The 25,700-nt window shown below is 37.9% G+C and overlaps 1 protein-coding gene across 3 annotated transcripts in view; it reads right to left on the bottom strand.

Moving 5' to 3' along the window:
- Positions 1–2,307: 2,307 nt before the first annotated feature.
- The window catches only part of LOC5573207 (zinc finger protein 423 homolog), a 154,700-nt gene continuing 131,307 nt past the window's right edge, over positions 2,308–25,700 (bottom strand). For 2 of the 3 annotated variants that reach the window (XM_021848643.1, XM_021848645.1), the window contains 7 exons: positions 21,955–22,268; positions 11,709–11,851; positions 10,330–11,649; positions 10,147–10,266; positions 9,289–10,077; positions 3,234–3,593; positions 2,308–3,170 (listed from right to left, as the gene is read on the bottom strand). In XM_021848643.1, coding sequence (XP_021704335.1) covers positions 2,387–3,170; positions 3,234–3,593; positions 9,289–10,077; positions 10,147–10,266; positions 10,330–11,649; positions 11,709–11,851; positions 21,955–22,268 — 3,830 coding nt within the window. In that variant the 3' untranslated portion in view covers positions 2,308–2,386. The remainder of the gene's footprint in view (positions 3,171–3,233; positions 3,594–9,288; positions 10,078–10,146; positions 10,267–10,329; positions 11,650–11,708; positions 11,852–21,954; positions 22,269–25,700) is intronic. The other variant, XM_021848644.1, reaches the window with a different exon arrangement.

The raw sequence follows: 25,700 nt of genomic DNA, 5'->3' as shown, positions 1-25,700 counted from the left end.
GATCTCAGGATCCTGACCACTTAGAAAGATGGCGTCTTGGGCAAAGTTTTTCTGTACCTCAAATGCTTTCTTAGTTTACTCCATGAAGTTCGAGATTTGGTAAAATAATGATGATCCCTGAGCTTCTGAACAACTTTGCCGAAGATGCCTGTCCTGACTTTTTAGATCCTGCAGTATCCGCAAAACAAACATTTCATACTCATTTGTGCCGCTTGGTGGTAACATATCCTATTTCTTGGCTCAAATAATGATAGCTCTTGAGCTAATGAACTACGTTGTTGAAGACGCTATCTTTCTAAGTGGTCAGGAGATATCTGCAAAACATACACGGAGAAATCAGAATACCCAACAATTAAGATCTTTTTACTCAAATTTGGGTAAACTGCATTTTGTTTTTACCCACGGTTGGGTTGTTTTGCCTCTCTCGCAACAGCAAGGTTGTCAAAAACTGAGAGAGACGCACCGACCCATCGTCGAAGTTCAATGGAATAAGCCAAATTTGGGTACTTTCGTGTTTACCTAACGTTAAGTTGTTTTAACACATCATGGAGACTTCGAAAGCTAACGCTGGGTAGATTTTTTTTTGCAATGAGTTGTTTGTTTTGCCGCTGTCAAATGGAAACAACCTAATGATAAATTTGGGTTATCCCACGAAAGAGCCGAATTGCGTCAAAAGAAGTCAAAGTTGGGTTGATTCACGGATCCGCGTAAGTTTCTTGCTCACTAGTGCCGCCTAGTGGCAAAATTTTGAATCATCTATCTCGAACAATGATAGTCCTTAATTTACTGTACAACTTTGCCGAAGACGCCATCTTTCTGAATGGTCAGGATCCATACCTGTAAAACCAAAGCGAAACTTTCATGCCCACTAGCGCCACCTAAGGGTCAAATTCCGAATTGAATGAGGTCCATCAGATAGCGCTTCACCTCCAGAACAACTTTACTGAAGACACCAAGTTTCTAAATTATCTGGATTTTAAGATACCGTTAAGTCACCAGTCACCGTGCGGCCTCCATTCACCGTGCACATATACAAATTCCTACAGAATATTCATACAATTTCCACAAACTATTCTATTGTCAGCAAAATAAGATAAAACTAATGAAATGAAGTAGTTTTTGTCACAAAGCATTTTGAAAAACCTAGTTTCTGTAGTCAAAATCATGTGAATTCTGTTTGATAATAAGATTTTTCAACACTCTTAGTAGAAACGCCAAAAATTCACATTTTCCATTTTAACGTTAGAGTATGAAATTTTTCAAAAGTTCATTCTTAAATGCACGGTGAATGGTAGCTTGACGGTATACCGATTTCAAACTGTATGGTTTACTCGAACCGTATATAGTGCGTTCATTATTATTTTACCGCATTAAAAAGGGCCATACTGAGAATAAAAACTATCGAGTATTGTTCTTAAGAAGATTCTTGAGGAATACATTTTGGTTTGGTGTCGATAGATATCTTTGTTGCAAAATGAGCATATAAATCCCAACTGTTGTACAAAATACAACAGCGCGACAGCCCGAAGATTAATCGCGTGAAAATGCTCGTCAAATACTAAGCCTAGAAGCAGGCTCTTTTCCGGTTTGAGCATAACGCCAGGAAGAAAAGGATATACCTATATGACAGGATATCAATTCACTTCAGTCTGAAAAATCATGACATTCAATCTGTCTGCAGAAGAGTTTCCAGAATTGGCCATTTGGGGCTCTATCAGAACCTGTCACTGAGTGTTCGAAAATAGTCAGAACCACTTCATAATAATCACTTCCGGGTGGAACCAAAGCTTTATCAGTATGCTGATACAAGGTCGAAGGCGGGACCGACCCTTCGATTGTTGTTCGACCGAGGATATGCTGTCAGATTCGTGCTTATAAAACCCTCAAGCCACATCAAAGTGCATAATATGAGGGAGGAGATTGGCCTGTAGAACATCGTCCTTGAGGAGGAGTGTTGAAATTCGCGCATGTGCAAGTGCGATAACTAGCACATCATAAAATTATGAGTGCAGAAGTTGATATAAAGTAATTTGCCAGTTATCATTAGAACCCGTCAGGTCATAAACAAAGCTGGTTGTACCAACTAAACTGATTTAATTATTTGTAAAAAAGCATGGTACAAGCACAGACAAACAGACATAACACTTAGAATAAACTGCGATCAAAATCATAGTCGCGAGAACATATACGCCCAATGCTAAAATCACTGTGTTTGGCCGATGGGCCAACAGGTGGCGGTAATGTGCAAACGTCAAACACGAACAAAAACGATGCGAGCACTGCGGGTGGTGGATTGGTCACCTAGCATATATTTGAATCGGCCGTTAAAAAGGTGGTCGATGGACATCGATGAGAGTGTGACGTCTGTTTGTCTGTGGTACAAGATTTACTCTGAGCAGTCAGAATTTTCTCCATTTTCATTGTGATTCATTTTAGTTTCGTTCTTCTTATTTTCGTCGACGTTATGTTCAACTTCAATGTACTCATCATCGTCTTCTGCCTCTTCGTGTTTCTCATTGGTTTCCGAATCTTCATCTGGGTTTTTGAAAATATTGGTTTCCTGAGCATCATCTAACTGCGTTTCTTCGTCACCTTTTGTAGTCGATTCTAAAATTTCTGTTTTAATTTCTTTGGTTACAGAGAATTCATTTGAACTCTTAGTAACTAAATGCACCTTACCGAGCTCATGATTTATGAGGTGATGCTCTAGTTCAGCCCGGAAGTAGAAAGCTTCATCACAGTGATTGCAGTCGTAAGGTTTTGCTTGAGGGCCATGTTCAGAGATGTGGTTTTGCAGTCCACTGGATGAAGTGAAAACCGAAGAACACAGATAACATACATAACCGCGATCTTCACATCCAGCGAATGTGTGATCGATCAAGTGTTCTTGCAGTTTTTGTGCATTTGAAATGTGTTTCTTACATAGATTACATTTAGACTGGGTGTGTTGGGCGTGGTGTTGGTGACTAGAGGCTTCGTCTTGAGTTTGGGCTCCGGATGACGTGGGAGGTAAAGATGGTTTAATTAAATTGTTGATTGACAGCAGCTTAGAAGGAAAGTTATGCCGCTTAAGACACGATTCGCAGATTTTTGTATCTTGACTCGAACTTAAAGGTTCTAAACAAAGCGCACATGTTCGCTCGTTCGTTTCATCCGATTTTGTATGAAATCTGAAAATAAATATATATGTTTAAGTGATCTGAATCCCGTTTTTTCTGTTACCAAGTACTTACTTTGCGTGTAAACTGATTTCAAATTCTGAATTGAGAGTTTGTCGACAACATATACATTGAATGGGGAACCGTTCTTGTTCTTGACTGGATCCAGCGTTGATGTTGCTATTGGACGTATTGTTTGAACTAGTAGATCCAGCAGCAGCGTTCTGATGATGTTGAGTAAGATGTGCTTTAAAACTGTGTGCATCTGGCAAAGTTGTTGAACAATGCGAACAGCGCCCTGAAGCACCGACTTTGCAGTGAGTTAGTTTGTGTTCTGCTAACACTGCTGGCGAAGGGAAAATTTCATCGCATATCAAACACTTATGCTTCCCTCCGGTGTTGTGAGTAATTTTCATATGATTTTCCAACTCATTCCTGAAAAAAGATCAAATGCAGTGTTTGAAGTTTATTATAAAATTGAGATATTGGGGATGTGTTCCCGATATTTAATCGAATATGTCAAATTACAAACACCGAAGTAAGACAAAACTTTATTATTGAATGATTTGTGAAGAAGTCATACTACTTTTTACACAGTGCTGCTTTAGCCTTGGTTAGCAACAGACGTGTCGCACTAAAGCGTGTATAGCAAAATAAATTTCAATAGAAACTACAACTTCTGTTGAACTGAGTATGGCTGACGATAATCTCCGTCGTCAAAGACAGTATCCTATTTCATTGCCGGGGCCATTCCTGGTAATCGCTGAATCTGAGGATGGCTCAAATTTAGCACCATCGACGCTTTCGAAAAACGTGATTCGCCTGATGGGAGATCAATTTGTGAAATCATTACCACAATCGAAACGCCGGATCAAAATACTAATGGCATCAGCTGAAGCTGCGAATACCCTGGTTGCGGCAAAGTTACCAAACGTTTTGTTTTCAATTCCGCAGCGGCTAGTGGAGACGTTAGGTGTTGGCCATGTGGAACTCGACGTTGATGACGAAGAATTGCAATATGCCATATCATTCGATAAGACAAAAGCCGAGCAAGACAATAACCCTGAAGTGTTGGAAATTCGACGTATCACGAAGCGCGCGGGTGAAGGTAGAGAGCGGATGACTACTGTTATCGTCACGTTTGCGGGCCAAACACTACCTACCCACATCGAGCTCAATAGAGCGCTCTATCCAATTAAACAGTATGTGTTTCCCCAACGCCAATGCATCAAATGTTGGCGTTTCGGACACGGAGAGAAAAACTGTAGGAGCAAAATTCGATGCAACAAGTGCACCGAGACTAACATCACGGTTGAGCCAGAACATGTATGTGAGACGGAGGAACCGAAATGCGTTAATTGCAACGGCGGTCATCTAGCAAATGAAGTCAAGAAATTCCCTTATGCTATTCGCCGCAAGGAAGCCGATCTTAACAGGAACGCAGCTTATTCCCAAGGACCTAAGGATTGGTTCTCCAACTTAGCAATTCCCACTGCAAAAGTACCAACTATCGTTATTCCTCCAACTACAACCTTCATTCCAATTGAGAATGAAGACACCAATAATGACCATCTTGCTCCAGGACCAAGTAAGCGTAGACGTCCATCTACTTGTCTGGATGGCGAAGCAATCCCAGCTTTGGAACTTCACGTGGAATCCAGCATTCGCTCTGTCGTGGAAGAAGCCTTCAAAAGTCCGGAAATCATTGGAGCCGTCGACGACATCATCGGAGCGCCGGTGGAATACAAAGAAAGAGCTGAAGAAAATTTGCGGGCTGCTATCAGTGAAGTGGTGAGCCAAAGGGTGCAAACCTTTATGGGCTCTTTACGTTTATAATAAAACACGCCGGGCACCCCCGTTCAAAGTATACCTCTACAAATTCGTCAGTGGAATTGTAGGGGAGCGTCCAGCAAAAAGGCAAACATCTTGCATCTCATTAACAGCCTTCAATCATCGGTAGTGTGTTTATCCGAAACACACTTAGACAACATGACCAGCTTCGACATTTCCGGTTTTCGAGTTTTTCGGAAGGATCACCAGCGAAACTCTATGGGGGTACTCGTTGCTGCTAGAAACGAGTTGCACCCTAAGGCTTTAACATTACCCTCGATCGATGGAATTGAATGGATCGGATTACAACTCCACAGCTGTGTAGGTGTTATGTCCATCGTTTCGCTCTATATTCATCCACATGCATCCGTATCCCAGAATCAATTAGAAATATTAATTAGGTGTGTACCACGCCCGTGTGTGCTGACTGGAGATTGGAATGCTAAACATCCTATGTGGGGGAATGTTCGGCATAACTCTCGTGGCAATTATCTGCACGCTGCTTTAGAGGACTCCGATTTAGTAATACTTAATGATGGTAGTATCACCAGATTCGACGCTACACGAACCGCTAGTGCATTGGACCTCACTTTAGTGTCTGCGGAGATCAGCTTGATGTTCAATTGGGAGGTGATTGAGGATCCTAACAGTAGTGATCATCTACCCATATCCTGTGGATCGCTAGAACTGGTGGTAGAAACACGGTTCCCTGCAATCAATTACAGAAGAATGGACTGGGAAAAATTCAATTCGAATGTGGAAAGTGCAATACTTTGTGTGGAAAGTGAAATAACATACGAACAATTCTTCAATATTCTATGGAGCGCTTTGGTAGATTCTTCACCTCCCCCTCGTCATGTTGGAAGTCTTAAGGTACCTCAACCTTTCTGGGACGATGAATTGAGCGTAGCCCGTCAGGACTCTAGATCGAAGTTCAAGGTCTGGCGTCGTACCCTAGAATATGAAAAGTATTGTGAATATGTGGAAGCAGATAACGAATTCAAAAGACTGGTGAAAGTGAAAAAAAGGCAATCTTGGAAGCAGCTTTGTGACGGTTTCGATTCCCAAACTTCAGTCAGCTCACTTTGGACGCTTGCACGGAGATTCAAGGGCCGTGCATCCGGTGGAAATCGGCAATTACGTGATGAGCAACAGATTAACATATTTCTGGACAAACTTGCACCTGCATCTACAATGGAAAATGTGATAAACTTCCCAAATTGTGACTGTAATTTCCATAACCATAGTTCTTGCTTCACAACTTTGGAGCTAGAGGCGGTTATTCAGAAGGGAAAGGACACTGCTCCAGGTGTCGATGGTATATCTTACTCAGTGATTCAGAGGTTGCCATTCATAGCCAAGAAATTATTGATTAAAATTTACAACACCATTTTTGAAACAGGTGTCATCCCCGAGGCCTGGAAAACCTTTCAAGTGGTTCCGATTCTGAAGCCTGGAAAACCTCCATCAGAAGCTAACTCTTTCCGCCCCATAGCCTTGGCGTCATGTCTCCGTAAAAGTTATGAGACTATGGTTAAAGAAAAAATTGAATGGTATGTTGAAAATCACAAGCTTCTTCCTGATGGAATTTGCGGATTTCGGAAAGGTAAGGGCACCCTAGACGCACTCCATCTACTCATCGATGAAGTGCAAACGGCGTTTCAGAATAGACAACACGTGATAGCCTGTAGTATCGACATCCAAGGAGCATACGACAACGTTCAAATACATTCTCGGGTGCACAAATGAGATCATTGGGAGTTGCTGAGTGCCTATCCATGTCGGTTTATGCACTATTTAAAGAACGATATCTTGTTGTGTCTCTGGGAGATACGAGTAAAATTGAACGCACAACATGGAAAGGGCTGCCGCAAGGATCCCCACTGAGCCCATTATGCTTCAATCTACTGATTCACGGACTATTCAAGCCGTCTGATGGTGCTGTTATTCGGGTCGGCTTTGCTGATGATATAACAATTGCGGTACGTGGTTCGAATATGCTGGATAGTGTAAATAAATCCCAAGAAGCAATCAATGGCATGGTGCACGAAATAAACAACCTTGGCTTACAAGTATCACCTTCTAAGTGTACAGCAATTGTTTTTGCGAAAAGAATGGTAGACGATGTGCCGCAGCTGCGAGTGGAAGATCAAATTTTAGAGTACAGTCCATCGTTGAAGCTACTAGGACTTCACTTAACACCTACATTACACTGGGGAAAACATTTCTTCTATCTTAAACATCGCGCGGGACTGTTCATCAACTTCATGAAGTCCGTTGCTGGCCAAGCATGTGGTGCCGATCCTGGCGCTCTTCTTACCATCTACAAATCTTGCGTTAGACCGATCTTGGAGTACGGGTCTATATTTTTCCGTGGCGCCTCCGAGAAAGATTCGATTACTTTAGACCGGATCCAATGGAACTGCATACGTATTTCACTTGGATCTACGAAAACAAGTCATACGGGTTCTCTAGAGGTGATGGCAGGTCTAACACCTTTAGATATCAGAAGAGAAGCTGCAACTATGAAATTCATTGAACGAAGATATTCCATCAAATCTTGAAATGATGAATTTGTGAAGACGACAATCGATGGTTCTGCTTCAACCTGGATCCGTCGTAGTATTTTACAGTACACGGCTTGCACAGGACGTCAAGTGGAAACATTCGAAGTACTGCCATGCTTTGAGTTCGAATTAGGCATGAGACAAAAAGTGGTAACTGTTGACAAAACGGTATCGTTCGAATTATCAAGAAACTCATCCTTAAAAGCTAACGAAGTCGTCCGAAATCTTCTTGAACATCGATATCCGAATACATCAAATCTGGCTACAGACGGTTCCAAAACAATTGATGGAACTGCCTATGCGGTAGTAAATGCGTTTGGTCAGCCAATCAGCCAAATTAAACTTCCGCATCAAGTTTCTGTTTTTCATGCGGAGTTGCTTGCACTACGGAAAGTCACACAAATTATCGCAGCTATGCCGAGGGCCGACTATGTAGTACTCACGGATAGCTTAAGTAGCCTTGAATCTCTTTCCAACATAAAAATCACCTCTTATCACCCGTCAGCGTGGTATGAAATTAAGGCATTGGTTCAATCCATCGAAGAAAAGGGATCAAGCATTACATTCCTATGGGTACCATCTCATCAAAATATTCCGTTAAACGAAGCAGTTGACGGAGCAGCAAAAGAAGCATGCCAATCGGGTGGATCAGATTACTATCGGTTCACATGTTTGGACATAGCTTATCCAACTCGGACAAGATCTATCAACTTGTGGAAATCAGCTTGGAATGCGGGCATTAAAGGCAGATATTGTCACAGTATTCTTCCGATCGTTTCAACGCAAGCATGGTTCAATGATTTTGGTTTTTCACGGAGAGAAATCGTTCTTCTATCCAAACTGATAAGCAACCACTCCAGACTGCCGTCACACCTCAAGCGGAATAACATCGTTGAAGACGACACTTGCCAGTGTGGTGAAGGCGTAGCTTCGCCAGATCATCTCCTATTCGACTGCAACGTCTACGAGGATTGGCGACGAAATGTTTGGATCGAAATCGTTGGTGAAAGGGCATTTCCAGATCTACAGTTAATACTACGTAGCAGAGATATGAATGTACTTAAAACAATAGCAAATTTCTTTATTAATTGTAATATTGATATGTGAATTATTTGTTGACAAAACATGGCCAAACAATGGAAACAAGAGGCCAAATAAAAAAAAAAATACTACTTTTTACACTTACAAATTTGAACCAAAAAAGTTTTGTTCGGTGTGTATCTAGCGTAAAAATACGTTGATGGCCCATTTCGCATACAGCAGTTTCATACAAGAATAGGTAGGATTTTAAAGAAGGTATTATGCCAAATGTCCATTACACAGAACATATACGCTTAAAATTATGGGAAACTTCTATATGTGAAAGGATCCACCCCTCATAAAAACAGACAGGGTATATTTTGATGAATGAGGGTTACTAAAAATAGGAAATTTCATACATTTTTCCGCACTCGTACAAGTATTGAAATTCATGTTCGCACTTGTTTCTTTTGAAATAAATAAAAACGTGTGATTTGAATAATAAACCTTTTGCTCTAATTATCGGTACATAATACAATTTATATTTACACATCCGAGATGAACTAGCCCAGGGCTAAAAATCTCGTTAATAAAGAAAGAAAAAAAAAAAAAAATTACACATAATACTATTTATATTTACGTGTGTTTTGAATAATAAATCTTTTGCTCTCAAGTCGCTTAAATTATCGGTACATAATACTATTTATATTTACCTTGACCGGAAATCTCCACTACAGTAGGCACACCTTAAGCTGACTCCAGTTTTAAGATTATGTACAATTTTCCTATGCGTTTGTGCTTCGTTCTCGGTTCCAAAATCGTTTCTCTCACAAATTCCACAACTATAGTAGTTGGCGGAACTGGTGTTCACATTGGAATTCGAGGCATGTTGCTTGTCCGATCCAGCAGAAGATCCTTCAGCATTCGTCGTTGTAGGTGTCAAGCCGGAAGTACTTGCGCTATATCTGTGCAATAAGGTCGTTGGCGAGTAGATATGCGGAGTTTTAGTCGTTCCCGTAGAATTGGACGACGAAGCAGATTGTGAACTTCCGCCAGTGTTGGGTGTATTATGATCTGGTGAGTATAATCCATTTATAGCAGCTGATCGTTGATTGTACAGATTAAGCAAAGCTTTCGACGGTGGTGCATTATTTGGACTAACAAATCCTTTCTTAGACTGTTCAAGATAACGTTGCGCATGTGATTTGCCTAAACTGTCGTAGAATCCATGTAGAAAGCTAGGGTGTTTCATAGGGTTCAGAGTATCCACATGCAACGGATTGTACAGTTTATTCGCTGCATACAAATTTTGCCAGCCAGCAGCAGCTGCAGCCATTTGTCCTTGTAATTGCAAATAATCAAGGTTATTCGTGTTTCCTACACTATGAACCGGGCTCGGTGTTATTGCTGTCGCATTGGAAATTTCTTTGTGACTATGATGAGTTTGCATGTGTCTGTCTAACAAAAATTCGACGTGGAATGATTCTGGACAAGCGGGACATCTTAGAATAGGAAAAGAGAAAGAAAATCATTAATTCATAGCATTGAATTAGGACGTTATTTATTCTTACTTAAACTTTCTTGCATGCGCAGCCAGATGAAATTGCATTTCTAGTTCGGATGAACACACAACTCTACAAAACACGCATTGTACGGCACCAGGTGTAATATGTCTTGACCTGATGTGATTTCTATTAAAAAAAAAAAAACAATTAATAAATTATACTTATTCTTCAAGTTCTACAAATTCTTACCTAAATTCTCGTTCTGAACGAAAAGCTTCCGCACAAGCCGAACATCTATAGAGCTTTACTTCATTGGAGTGAGCAACGGCATAGTGAACCTGAATGGTAACTTTGCTATCGAAATTTTCTTTACACAAAATGCATTTGTATATCACTTGAGTATGGGAATCGTATAAATGTTTGTGTAGCTCTTCCGTTTTAGAGAAAGCTTTGGAACAATTTGGATCGCAAACATACTCAGTGCTGGTTATAATGTAGTGCCCAGTTACGTGCTTTTCATAGTCTTGCTGATCTCCTAGTGTGATACCACATTGTTGGCAAAGGAACGATGATGTTGCCGCACCTTGCTCAAGATGCGCTTTCAGATGTGTGCGGAAAGATTCAAAATCAGGCAATGCTGCGTTGCATTGATTGCAAAGGTAGGCTCCTGGTGGATTTGATAATATCGATCCAGGTGCAAAATTCTGGCTACCTTCTGGATTTTTTCCAAATTCTTGATTTGGAGTCGAATGATTCTCGTTCTCTGATTTAAGTTTCTTTAAACGTGGTTGACTTAGGTCTGTTGGAGCAAGTTGCTCGAGAGCGCCTTGGGAGTTATCATTTTCGTCTTTTTTCTCCTGTTTGATGGACTTTGATTCCTCAGCGGCGGGGGCTTCATCATTTCCGTTTTCATCTTTTAGGCTCTTTTCACTGGGTGATCGCTCATTTTTTACTTCCGGTTGCTCTTCAGTGTCATGTTTTTCATCGAAAAATTTAGCGCCATAGAACGATGTATACGTACTCATTAGATTTTTATTGAGCTGCTCCAAGTAGTTATTTGTATTATTTATTTTATCCAAATGACTTGTTTTTAGATGATTTAACATCAACGGAACTGAAGGAAATTTCATTGTACAAAACTCACAGGATACTGGTGGGAATGGTATAAATGAATCGGGAGTATGTCGATGAAAGTTATTTTCATTCAATAGTATATTGCTGTGCATGGACTGCACATGTGCTCCCAACTGTTCGATATTAGAAAAGTCATTTTGAGTACAATACATACAGGATAACTCCCCAGATTTGAGCAATTTAGATCGGTTAACCATCATCAAATTCTGCTCGTAAGGTGAGAACTTTCGTTTGGGATTCGATGCGCTACTTGATAACGAACTTGTTGACCGTGGACTGTAGGTTAAATTTGGACTTCCTGTTAGGGCTATCTGTTTTTTATGATTCTGCATGTGACTTGTTAGGGCTGCTGCAGTATTGTAACCCCGATTACAAATTGTACACTGAAATGGCTTCTGGTTGTCGTGGGTTTTCATATGAATTTTCAAATGATCACTGTAAACATATATTTTTTTATTTGTACAAAGTATTTTGATCCCATGAAATAAATTTACCTTCTTGAAAATGCCGCCTCACAATGAGGACACCGATATCGTCGATCTCCCGTATGCAGCTTGGTATGACGATCCCTTGACCTCTTGTGTTTGAACAAACGAGCACAATATTCGCACTTGAATGGCATATGTTCGGTATGACTCTGGTGGCATGAAAAGATACAAAAAGATGTGTAGAAAATGAAACTGTTTGCACAGTTGAAGAGAAGGAAGTCAAAGAAGTTGCATATTAAATAAATCAAGTCGCGAATCTCATGTGGAATGGCTATCGAAACCAAGCGTTGCATACTCGAACCAAAAAGAGTCCCCAGTGGAATTCCGTAAAACAAAGGCGGCGCAAAGGAACGCCACCATAAATAAAATTGCGTTATGGTAGCAAAAACTGTGTTGGAATCGAACGCCAATTTTGAAGCGTTCCTGAACAATTTGTGAGTACTGGCCTCTGGGATTCTATAATGCTTCATCACAGTGTGACGATAAATGGATATAAAAATTATTAAAGAGTTGTGTGGGCAACAAAAAATGGAATTCTGATCACATGGGTGAAATAGTTTTGATCGATTCTCGAGTTCGAACCCTCATGGTGGCATCATGATACATTCCCTTTATATTTTATTTCACTGCTGTGAAGTTTCCGCTTCTGCTGCAGGATACATTTAGTTCACAAATCAAAATTCTTTTTGACAGTAAAATAAGTGCTAAAGAATGTCATCATCTACACGACACGTTATCTTATTTTTATGATCTTTCTGTCAGTTAACAGCATGAATACAAAAAATCGGTTCGTTATTAATTCTGGTTGAAGAGACGAAAGTTATTGATCAAAGCAATGTATTGAGAACTTTTGTTGATCTAACAAAAGAAAAAACTCTGTTATTCTTCTCGGCCAAATACAAAACGCTTATAATTATGCATAATAATATTGTAGAGCTATGTGCTTAATGGTCTTAGAGCAACGACTATTACCTAAATATATTAGGGTAATACATAAATATTATATAAGTAGCTGTATAAAGCTTATGGGAAGTGCGTCTAGCCCCGAAAAAAAATGACAAACTCGCGTTTTAAGTATGATTACAAATTTTAAAACTAGCTTCGATAATTTGTGATCAATTATCTAGATTTTTGCTAAAATAAATTATTTTAAATGAGGTACAATACGAATCGTTGTTCCTGGGAAATGTTTGAGTATAAGAGTTATGGTAAAGTTTAACAAAAAAAAAAGCGAAACGAACAATGACGCAGCGAGCGAAGTTTATTTTGAATACTTTTGAATGCTTCATTTTCAAAATTATAAATCATTCGATAAATGTGCCTTTCAGACGTTGGGAACAGAGATGAACTGCTGGTAAGTAGACGACAGAGAAGCAATTGCATTCAAATATGAAAGCAAAACTATAACCGAGTAAGGTCGTAGATGTTGCAATAAAATTTGTTAAATGTTATACTGAAACCAGTTACGCTTCAGGTTCATCAGATTAAAAGACCATTTTAGTAATTGTTTCTGCAGAACAAACTTGAAACCTTGTGAATACTGTTATGTTTTTTACCCACGACTACTTCACTTACATCTAACATCTCCTGATTAAAAACTGGTGGATTTTGAAGAATGAGTACATGTATTTTTTTTTTTTTGCAAATATGTATTTCTCAGTCGTATATTTATAATTTAAGACTGACTGAATTTCCTTTTCGATTTCTTTTGTAGCCCAAAACACAAGTTGAATAAGTTAGCAAAATTGGATACAGGTCGGACTCGATTATCCGGAGACTCGATTATCCGGTGACTCGATTATCTTGGATTTGTTTATCCGAAATTTTCGACTCGATTATCCGGAGTGTGTTTTTTGATATTTTGTTTTTCGGTTTTTATGCAAAACTTTTATTTAATTTAGTATTGCAATATACAATATAAATGTTTTAGCAGTTTTGGATGTAGGAAGGAAAAGGTGGTTTGAAAAATGTTTTTTTCGTGTATGCTGGTCAAAAAAATAATTTTCTTCTCAAGACTCCTCACGATCCTAGAAATAATTTCTGGCTAGACCACTGCACCATATAAATAAAACAACGAGAAAAGATAATATTTAGGTTCTTTTATCGCAGATTTTAGTTTATCTTTCAGTGATTCAATTATATATCCGGAGAACTCGATTATCTGGAGTTAACTAAAATCGATACTCCAGATAATCGAGTCCGACATGTACTATTAAATCCGCTAAAAACACCGTCCATCTTGATCACTTCAAACAGCTATTACCGAACAAATTTGAGGTCGACTAATTTATTTGAAAAACGTTTCAATACTTCAATTTGATGATAGCAATGCAGCTTAAGCAAGCAAAATCTTTAACTCTATGTTAAATTTTAAGGAAATTCTATAATTTTATTAGTTACTTTATAAGAGGATTGGAGAAATGAATCGCTCGCTACTGAAGTGCTCAGCAACAATAATCCATATTTTCAAACATGAAATAGTTTTTGGATGTTTGATTTAGAGTTTAGATGTCGGAATTTTTGTTACTGGTTCAGTGGAAGTGACCCTACAACTCAGTCTTGGCCATATATGGTAAAATTGACAATATTGAGATTTGATGTCTTTCATGGGATGATTTCATGATGTTGAAGTAGCTGCAGACATGAACTTCCGGTTTGAAAAAAAAAAAAAAACACAAGCAGGAAGTCTAACTCATCCCATAGATCTCATTGAAAACCGCATCTGATTAAACTTTCTTGTTTCTGAGGATTAGTCTCAATATAAAAGGTTTGTTCCGGGACTTTGAGGGTTAGTGAAGCTTCCTATACTTGAAATTATGTTGCTCACATTTTATTTATTTTTTGATGAATTGACTAAACAAACAGGCGGTTGAAGAAACTGTATATAAGGAGTTGTGGTCCCCCAAAGAACATCTGAATTTTTCCAATATTTTTTATGCTCAGAACTGGTGGAAAAATTGTAAAAAATATGGAAAAAAAGTTATAGCAAAAATATCGAAAAATGGAAAATTCATGGCGATTTAAATATTGGATTAAAAGTATAGGAACATATCAAAGAACACGATGAATTTCTTTATTTTTAGAACTTACATCTGATGAACTTCGAAAAAAAAATCAACAATACGATTTCATAGTGAAACTAGTTCCTTCCGTTTAAATAAATGTTCTCTTTATTTATGCTAAATGTACATGAAAACGCATTTTTGATGCGTTAAAATAATCAGATTAGAACGTTACTTCGATTGATTTGATATTCTTCGATAGCTTGTGTAGGTGTGTTTTGAATCGTGATTGTCTAGTATGTGGAAAAACGCTTTGATAACTTAATTATGTCTATTTTAAGCAGTAACGTTAAACACTGACACAGCTATAAATCGTATAGGAATTTGTCGATGATTCAAGAAAACCACATCGGTATGCTGGAAATTTGTATTGTCTCACTACGGAACAGGTAAGATATCAGAAATATACGTTCCTGATTTGGGATAATTGCAATTATGAGTTGTGTGATGCACAATATGGAAGCGCTCAATGTTCATAAATCCGTTTTGACGCGCTCGACGCAAATGAACTGATCATAACGTGAATGAATCTTACAAAACATGAAGGGACATAAATTCCTGGGAAAACAAGAACAAGTTTTGCCGACAAGCGATGCTCCAGAGACACGTTTGCGAAAGCATGTCATGTTTTACGCAGAACAGAGCGATAAATAAAAACTAGTCCGAACAATGGTAACAGCTAATCAAGGGAGGTGAGCAGAGCATTTCGTTTTCTGAGCTCACTCTAACGATACTGACAATACCTAATAGGGAAATTATTTCTTAAATTACTCAAGATGCAGTCATTTAAATAGTCCCAGATGCTGCTTTCTTCTTCGGGGATAACATAATGGAAGGAAAACATGGGTTGGGCGAACGATGAAACAGAGCACCATTGCAGAAAACGACAACTATTCCTACAAGCAAACCGTTCTAAAATCTGGTTCCTTTTGTATGACTTGGCCGACGACGATGTCTTACCGATGTGTTAAAGGAATACACAGAAAGGCCAAAACTTTTGATATCGAACAACAGGATAAAAGCTATCGTTGCTGTCACTTTACCAAAGAAATTTAGCAGTAGGATAAAACACTCCTGGTCATCTTTATGATTCACATTTGCATAAAGGGTTTTTATCAATCGAATTGGGTTTATATATTAATTTCTAGTCGCTTAAAAAACATAGTTTTAGTGCACCAAGAAATTTCAAAATTTGGAAGTTGGATAATTTTTAATCGCATGTTTAGAATATTAAATAACCTAATTATCTAAAACTCAACTTTAAAATTCCCACGAACAATTCTAGTTTTCATGAATAGAAACAAAACAATGTCCATAGGATTTGAAAACGGCCAGAATGATGCAGTAGGGAAAGTTATGGCTATAGTGGTTCCCTATTTGGCCATATGTGTTTTCTAGAAAACTTTCACATTTTGAATATTTTGGAATGTTTCAACATCAAGATATATTTGATATCAAACTACTTAAACACACAGAATGATTAAGATTTTGAAGATAATCAAATTATCCAGTATGGCGAAATGGGGAACCATTATGTCCATAACTGGTACACCTACCCTATTTGTCCATGATACATAAGTTTTAAGTAGAGGTAGAACAAGGGACAGGTAGGCGTAGAATGGCAGTATGTGCAAAGCTTAAGAACTATCTTCTTCTTCTGCTTCTTGGCCTTACATTCCTGGAACAGAGCCATCTTTTTTTTTACCAGAGCTGCCATTTCCGTAGCAGGCACGATGACAGTCTATGTCCAGGGAAGTCAAGGAAATTTCCATTGCGAAAAGCTCCTGGACCTATCGATAATCAAACCCAGATATGGTTTTGCTTTACTAAGGAAGGCCCCTTGAAAAATGTATATTTTATGGAAAACATCATTAAGTCTTCTCATGTATTGAGCAAGACCTCACGTTCAGCAAAACAAAGCTGGGGGTCGTGGGTGCGAATCCTGTTTTTATCATTAATTTTGAACCGAATTTGATTTGATTTTATTTGGTTTGGAAATTATAATACTTACACCTCACCAAATAAGGATTTAAAGATTAATAACTGCAATTCGTCCGATAGTCTAGTTTTTATTAAATATTTAATTTTATATACTGTATTCAAAAATATAGTTGATTTGTTTACTGTAAGGCCGGCTTCAGTGTCGTGTACTAGACTTGACAAGTCGGTTTTTCATTCATTTAGGGTTTCTTTTCCTGATGGGACAAAATGGACACTTAGTGACAGAGTAGAGCTGGCACTTTAAAGAGAAAGAAACATAAAATACAAAATATAAATTCCAATACAAAACTAACCACAAATATTTAGCGTTTTATACGATTATCATGATGACGAACCACACATCGGTTGAAAATCTCTACACGGAGTCACCAGTGGTTGGTGATACGATCCATGATATAATCACGCCTAATCGGATTCGCGATATATTTTGATGATCACATTGTACCCCGAACCAAGTGTTCATCACTCACCCATGCAAGAGCAAGCGACGCGATCAATAGATCAAACACTACTAAGGATCCGTGGCGTCGAAGGATCAAACACAACTAACCTAACCGATCGCGTCACTTTTTCACTTAACTCGACCGATGCGCGACATGTTTGATCCTGCCCTCATCGCCCCCGCAGGAGTAAGCGTCAAGGTCGAAGGGTCAAACACAACTCAAGAGAAGTATGGGCCTCTGCACAGAAATCTTTCTTTCTCTTTCACACTTCCACAGAATTTGTAAACAATAAGGCCAGTAAAAGTCAAAATCTCATACAAAATCAAAACAGTGCAGAGCCCCATTGACATACTTCTTCTCCTTCTTCGTCTTCTTTCTGGCATTACGTCCCAACTGGGACAAAGCCTGCTTCTCAGATTAGTGTTCTAATGAGCACTTCCACAGTTATTAACTGAGAGCTTTCTTTGCCGATTGACCATTTCTGCATGTGTACATCGTGTGGCAGGTACGATGATACTCTATGCCCTGGGAATCGAGAAAATTTCTTTTACGAAAAGATCCTCGACTAGCGGGATTCGAACCCACGACCCCCAGCATGGTCATGCTGAATAGCTGCGCGTTTACCGCTACGGCTATCTGGGCCCCTAAGTATTGACATACATTTCTCGCATAACTTGTGATCTCGCCCTAAAAGCCATTGGTAACCGAGTGTGTAGCTTGTTGTTACCGAGCAAACAAATGGATTTAAACGTTATTCAACTATACTACGATGAAGAGAAGATCCTCCTCTGTCTCCCAGTGATGATAGTTTTCATCATGGTCCATTCATTTGCTTAGGAACAAGGAGCTACACACCGGGTTACCAATGGCTTTTAGGGCAAGATCGCAAGTTATGCGAGATTTAAGGGTCAAAGTTAGCTATTTTAAAGTAATTATTTTCATGTTCAAAAACATTATATCGGGTAAAGGAAAGATGATTGTATTGTTCTCAGCACTCGTATACGTTTTTTTGTTTCGTATTGTCAAACAAATTTTGAAAGTTGTATCCAAAACAGGTAGTGGTATTAATGGAGATGCTTTCCAAGTAGCTGGGTTATTGATTCCTTTGTTTGGTGGTACAGGTCGGACTCGATTATCCGGGATGCGATTATCCGGAATTTTAGACTCGATTATCCGGAACCTGTTTTTTGGTATTATTGTTTTTCAATTTTTATGCATAAATCTGGGATAATGGGGTATTGCAATATATAATATGAATGGTTTTGGAGTTTTGAACGTATTTAAGAAAAGTGTTTTTTTGTGTATGCTGATCAAAAATTTTATTTTCCTGTAAAGACCACTACTGTTCCTAGAAACAATTTCTGGCTACGCCACCGCATCATATAAATAAAACAACAAAAATAAAATAATATTTAAGTTCTTTTATCGAAGATTTCTATTTTTTTATAGTGATTCGATTATCCGGAGGATTCGATTATCCGGATTGAAAAAAAAAATCGATACTCCGGATAATCGAGTCCGACTTGTATACCGTATTTCATACATTTTTTCGAAGATTTTTATTTGACCCCATCAGAAACAAAAGCACCATCCATCAATATTACAACTTCTGTGATTTTCCGGCAAGTCAAGAAGACTTTCACGGGTTGGAGCTTATGAAATACACTGACTGCTTGTTGGAAATCAAGAGGTCCGTGTTGAACCATATCAAAAAATCCAGATTGGACCAATACACGTTTTGAGATGTTCAAACTAGTTGAGTACAAACAGTGCATAGACATTTAAAAACCTGAGATTCAAAACCATATGGTCAGATGAAAGCTTAAGCTTGGGGGATTCGATTATAAAATAACAAATAAATATTGGAGAGTTATTGACAATTACAGAAGCTTGGAAATAATGCTAACCGATAGTACACTAGAAACAACAAAGTAATATAAAAATCAATAGAAATAATTGAAAAGCGTCAAATTTATTGTGTTAGATCCAAGCCAGACGGTGGCTAGAAAAACGGTACACACGATTTTTACAGTAGCGGCAGTATTGATAAATGCTTGATGGTCCGAATTGGACCACCTTCCCCTACTGAATTCGGCTTTCTGCAACATACAGGTATCCCGACCAGAACCACATAACAAGATTATAACACATTCCTATCAGCAGTAGTTAAAAATAACAGAAGTTGATAAAATGTTGTTATCAAGATGGCTTTGTTCTCAACTTGTTATATTTTTAGTAACACATTTATAACAACATTTGTTATATTTTTGACATCGCATCTATAAGTTTGTTGCAAATAACATCCGGTGTCATAAACAGTAACATAGTTTGCAATAATTTTGTTATTTTGTAACATCCTTGCAACACATTCTGTTACAATTTTGGTATGATTGTAACAGGGTTTGTTTTATTTTAGTTTTATTTGGGGCGAATTTTGTTAGAATTTTTGTTATTTTAACTACTAACGGTACATGTTTTATAACAACTGGTGATATAAAAAAATCATATCAGAGAAACACGTTCTGTTATAATCTTGTTTCTTCCGTCTAGTCGGGATTCCACTAAACAGCTCGAAGATTTATTATGCTAATAAATGAAATTGTTTCATGAGTATTTCTTTGATTGCCAGCATAAGTGCCATTCACAGCAATTTCGGCAAAGAAAAGTATCAGTTAATAACTGCGAAATTGCCAATATAACTTTAAGTTGAGAAGGATGTAGTACCAAGATCAAGAATGTGTTTGAGAATTTATTGAAATTAGCTCAATTCACACACAAGTAGGTACTGCCAACCAAACTATTAACAGTATTTTGATTCTCAATTTATGTTTCTGCAGTCATAACATATATGCGGTTATCATCAGTCGACATCAGTCTCGTTTCCCTAGTTAAGCATGAACCCTGTTCAACTTGAATTACTTTTCAACTAGTACAATGCAGAGTATGCGATTCGCTTCCTTTCGGGCGCCTTTGATTTCACCAATGCACAATTATTGGCACCATTAAGTCAGTCGATTAAAATTGCTATTTTTCCGCAACTGTTGATGCTCACGTTTATGTAGCACCTCACGTACCTGTTGCTATTCACTTATTCGAGCCTGAATATGTCTCGAGGAAGATAATTGTTTCGATGGCTTTTCTTTCTGTGTTGAAAGTTACGTAGGCATGATTGTGAATCTTGTAAATCGACCGGATCGATCAGTAATGTGAAATGTTTTCCAGATCGTAGTTATGTACCAAGTAGAAATCAATGTCAGAAGAGGAGCATTGGGTAAAAAGCTCCTAGTATTCGCATCCAAAGGTACCTGTGAGATAATCGCCTAAGAGCAGAGCGTTAATGATTAATCATGAATTTAATCACAATTTGTGATTAAAAATTGCGATTAATTTGCTGTAAAGAAGTCCAGAAGCTTTTTTCGTGGGATTTTTCGTTAATCATGAGTAATATTCATCATATTGTAGTTTATAACCTATTCGTTGCATACTTTAAGGCGTTTCATGCATACTTTTGGGCATTTAATCATTAATCATTGATTAATCATAAAAATTAGAGCAGGGTTATTTCTAACTGGAGGAGAAATAGATATCGAACTGTCAAACATAAATTAAAAGCACAGACAAACAGACGTCACACTCTCATCATTGTGCATCGACCACCTTTTAAACGGTCGATTCAAAAATATAGTAGGTGGCCAATCCGCCACCTGCAGCGCTCGCATCGTTTTTGTTCGCGTTTGACGTTTACATACTACCGCCATCTGTTGGCCTGTCGGCCAAACAAACCGATTTTAGCATTGGGCGTACATGTCCTCGTGACTATGATTTTGATCGAGATTTGTTCTAAGTGTTACGTCTGTTTGTCTGTGTTAAAAGTATTTGAATTGGGAGATTGATTCGCACCTTAAGAATACAGATCTGATTTTCAAATTTTCAACATAGAGCTTTGTTGGACTTGATACGAAAGTGTGTTTATGCAGTGTTATTAGGATTTTTTTTTGTTAGGATTTTCAAACAATTATTTGAAACAAATGGCACAATCCGGAAATACTTCTTTAATACAGAATTTTTGCACAATGCTTCTAGTTGTTTGGTAGCACTATACGCACCAGTTTTGTGGCGCGAATTCCCCACGAATGACAAATAATGAAATAAAAACCATGGGTTGCCGGACTTATTACCAGCCAATTATTGACCAGTCAATCAAACAAACACGTATCATTGGTTTACCAGCGGTGAGTGCAATTTAGCCACTAGTCCATCTGCTGTTTCAGTTTCACTTATTGTCCCATAGAGAGAGGAACAATTTTATTGAATAGACGTTCACCAAAGGCCCCGACGAGAACAAGATTGATCCAACATCCAACAGGCTTGCCAAGTTATATGTATTACGATCAAAGGGTGCGAGGGGTTAATTACGCGCTTGGAACAAATTGTCGGTAATTTCTAAATTTTATAAATATGTTCAACATATCTGAATACCGTTAATATGTCAAGCGTATCGAATACCGTTACGCTTTATAATTCGATATTCAAGGAAAATCAATGTAGATAAAATTTCAATCAATATCACACTTTGACAAAAAAAAAATGGCTCAACGCAAAGCCAACAACTGAAAACTGGGTTCCCCATGATTTTTGTCATAATCAACATTTTTGAAACTTATACGCAATTTTCATAGATTTTATATATAAATATCCTTTACCCATTTGCATACATATGGTAATCCAACAAAATTTAAGACTCACCTGCTCGTGCTTCTTCAGATACCCAAGACGAGGAAATGTTTTATCACAAAACTGACACCGATAAGTGCCGTCATTATTCTTGCTGTGGCTATTAGTGTGATTGTTGTTTTTAATTATTTTGTTGTTATTGTCAATCCTATTGCGTCGATCAGAGCGGAATTTTTCTCCAGAAGCATCAGCACCGCTAGCGCCTGCAGGATCCCCGTTTGGTAAAAATACTCCAGCTTCACCGTCGTTAGTGATTGAGTTAGGCGTCGTCATGCCATCCGATATGGAGGGTGAAAAACTTGACGATGTGCGCGAAGAGTAGAGCTCTGTAAGACAGAACAAAACCATGTGAAGAACGAGATAAGCGGAAGTCATAATTAGATTGATGACTGCTATACAATGATAATCAGGTAATGGACTATTTATGATGGCAAATTTATATTGATGTGACGCTCCATTACACCATCTTACGGGTGTAGTTTTCGATGATAAGACTGGTGCTGATCCTTTTTATTATTACGCAGATTCGTGTGAACAAATGAATGAGACCATAGGATAGAATATAGAGAAAAATATACATTTGCATCAATCACAATTTGCGGAGTCCTGATAAAGGGTAGGTCACATACCGTTTACGCATAAGCTAGCATCTGAGTGATTTGTTGGGGTAATTCGTTATTATCTATGTACAAAACAAAAAGAGGATAAGTTGGAGAAACCCACAAGAGTTACGGTATAGCTTGCAACAGATATTGTGGAGCAATCTTGTTAAAAAAAACTTTACATATTTGGGGATACGAGGCTATAAATGTTTATATTTATATTTTAGTTTCACCACCAGTTTTCGATGTTTTTGTATTTAACTTTAACTTTGGCTTTAACTATAATCACAGATCATCGAACAAACAATAAATCACTTCGTTTCAATCGATTTTTTATTATTTGCGTCTCCGAACGTTGAAATTTTCGAGGGATAGTTGATTGAGAGAGGCGCGATGAACTACAGCGGAGTTTCGAAAAACGAATTAGGTAAATTTTTCTTATCTATTGCCAATTGGCAAATACTCTTTGGTTGTCAGAACTTCTACCAAACGTATTTTATGACCTTCACTCTCCCGTGATATCTAAAAGGATGTAGAGGCCTCTGCAACTCGCATAGGGGAAATCAGGGTAAAACCGACACCCTAAGCTTTTTGATAAAATTTGTATACTTTTTCTGGTCAAACTAACCCAAAATTTGTTGTAGAATCACTTATTGGTTAGAAATCTATCGATCATTGAGATCGCTGGATGATTTATTAATGTTATATAATGATTTAAATGAAATTGATATTTCATCATTTTAAGATGATACAATTGAGAGCGCGGTAAAGATCGACACCCTGTTGGGGTAAAACCGACACATCCATTTTGAGTAGAATTCATACGTTGTAAATATCACATAGCATATTAAAAAGAATGCTGTTAACATGACTTTCGATTTTTATAACCCCTCTAGAACTCCTCTAGATGATTTTACACATAATACGTAAATTATTGAAGAGAGGACAAAGATCTACTAGATATATACGAAAATTTCAAATGTTCCATGCTAAGCTTATGAAGTTGGGGAAAATACACCTGGATATGATTAATTTGTGCTAATGGAATGTTTACGAAGTTAAAGTTGTGACAAATGATTTGTTGTGAAAATCAATACAGTTTTAGTTTCACAAAACAGAAGAGTTTAATTATTTTCAGAAGCTGTCAAACCTCAAGGTTTGTAAATGAACAATAAAATTATTTTATGTGAAAATATTTCAAAATTTATTATCTCTTCAATCTCTAATGAGAGAAAGTTATTCAAGCTTGATCGAATAAGATTAAATTCGGCAACATAGAAATATTTTTTAAATACTTATTGACAGCTTGTGGCAAGCCATACAGTTCTATATTTTACATGTTGACAAGCTTGTCTTCCGTGAACTTCACTGGAATTCATAAAACAAGACTTACATGAAAGTCTTCCGAAAATAAAGATTCACTGAAGTTAGATTATGAAGCAAAGAAAGATGTCGATTCTACCCTAAATGAAAGCGTCAATCTTACCGCGAGTGGACATAAGCATTAATATAGATGACCGTACAATTCCTAGTTGCTACTCCGTGATTGACCAGAACAATGGAAGTTGCACAGAGATTTGATGAATGGGGCTTGGGAATAGCTTACCATTCTCAATGTGCACAAATCGAGAGCTCAAAATTTAAAAGTCAATAACGGCGCCGGCCACGTCCCTACGGTCGGGGAAATAACATTCCTTCCCTAGACAACTATTGTTACTAGAGACCGAGAACACCTCTGCATCTCCACAGTTGTCATGGACAGTGTTGATAGACTCAAACTCAAATCTCAATCAATACGCAGTCCCGTGAGAGCAAACTCACGCTTGAGCTTTTGATGCAAAATCACTCAATCAACTCAAACCGTAAAAAATTATTTGGTCGCAAAACCTGTCAAAAACTCGTGAAACTCGAATGTTGTTGTTTATGTTAGAAAGTATTATTATAATTTGACCAGACTAACAAGAAATTCTTGTCGTGTGTGAGTAAACTGTGGTAATACGAGAAAGGTGAGCCAACTCATCCATGATTTTTTGACTGCTGAGTTGCGTGATTGACAACTCACGCATGAATATCCTCAAGCATGAGTTATGAGAAATTGAGTTTTTCAAAACACTGGTCATGGAAAGGATATTGGGCTAGTGGGTAGAGGTACAGATCTGGGAGACACCAATGTTTGGTGATGCGATCCATGATATACGCCTAATCGGATTCGTGTATCGAATAACGCGCATGTACACCGAACAAGTGTTCATCGTTCGCCCCCGCAAGAGCAAGCGACGCGATCAATAGATCAAAGACCACTAACGACTCGCGTCACTTTTTCTTTTCACTACGCGAGTGACGCGACATGTTTGATCCTGCCCTCGTCGCCCGCCCCCACAGGAGCCAGCGTCAAGGTCTAAAGATCAAACACTACTGAATTCTGATGTAGACACAGAACAAATAATGACATATTAAAAATTTCACATGCGAAATTGCTACAGAATCCAAGCGAAATATAGCAACTGCCGTTTCTTCTATGTTATCCAATATGATTTTGTTGTTTATTTTAGCAATTTATTGGTAGCGTCAGTTGTAATGTCATTCAAAACACAACATTTCACAAGTATGTATTCACAAGCTGTGGTGTAAATCTGCTCAAAACATGAAAAATCAAAGGGTGTCGGTTTTACTAACAGTTTCGATTTTACCCTGATTACCCCAAGGAATGTCACATCGTCTACAATTTCTGCTTTGCAAAGTGTGGCTTACTATGAAATTAAACCGAAACAGTGGTTCTTCATAAATTAATATGGCCATGGAAGAAATCCTTATTTTATAAATTATTGAACACTCGAAGTGGAAGTAAAAATTCAACTATAGATACAAAGCTTTTAAAATTTAGTTTAATAAACAATGTAACGTTAAACTAACAACATTATATAATTGTGTATTTCAAATATGGATTTCGATCCTAATCAAATAAATTACTGAACGAAAATCATCGCTTGATTAGAAACAAGTGTGCATAAAATGTTTGTATTCTCTAAAATGTCAATGAAAAACTTGAGTCGTTGAATTAAAGTATACGTTTTAAGCTCAATGAAAATACTAATGTGGACCATTCTCAAAGTTAATGTTAAAGGTATACGTAATAAATAATGTACGCACTATCTA

The sequence above is a fragment of the Aedes aegypti genome, chromosome 3, assembly GCF_002204515.2.
Source record: "Aedes aegypti strain LVP_AGWG chromosome 3, AaegL5.0 Primary Assembly, whole genome shotgun sequence".
Lineage (NCBI taxonomy): Eukaryota > Metazoa > Arthropoda > Insecta > Diptera > Culicidae > Aedes > Aedes aegypti.
This window is presented reverse-complemented; position numbering and strand designations above follow the sequence as displayed.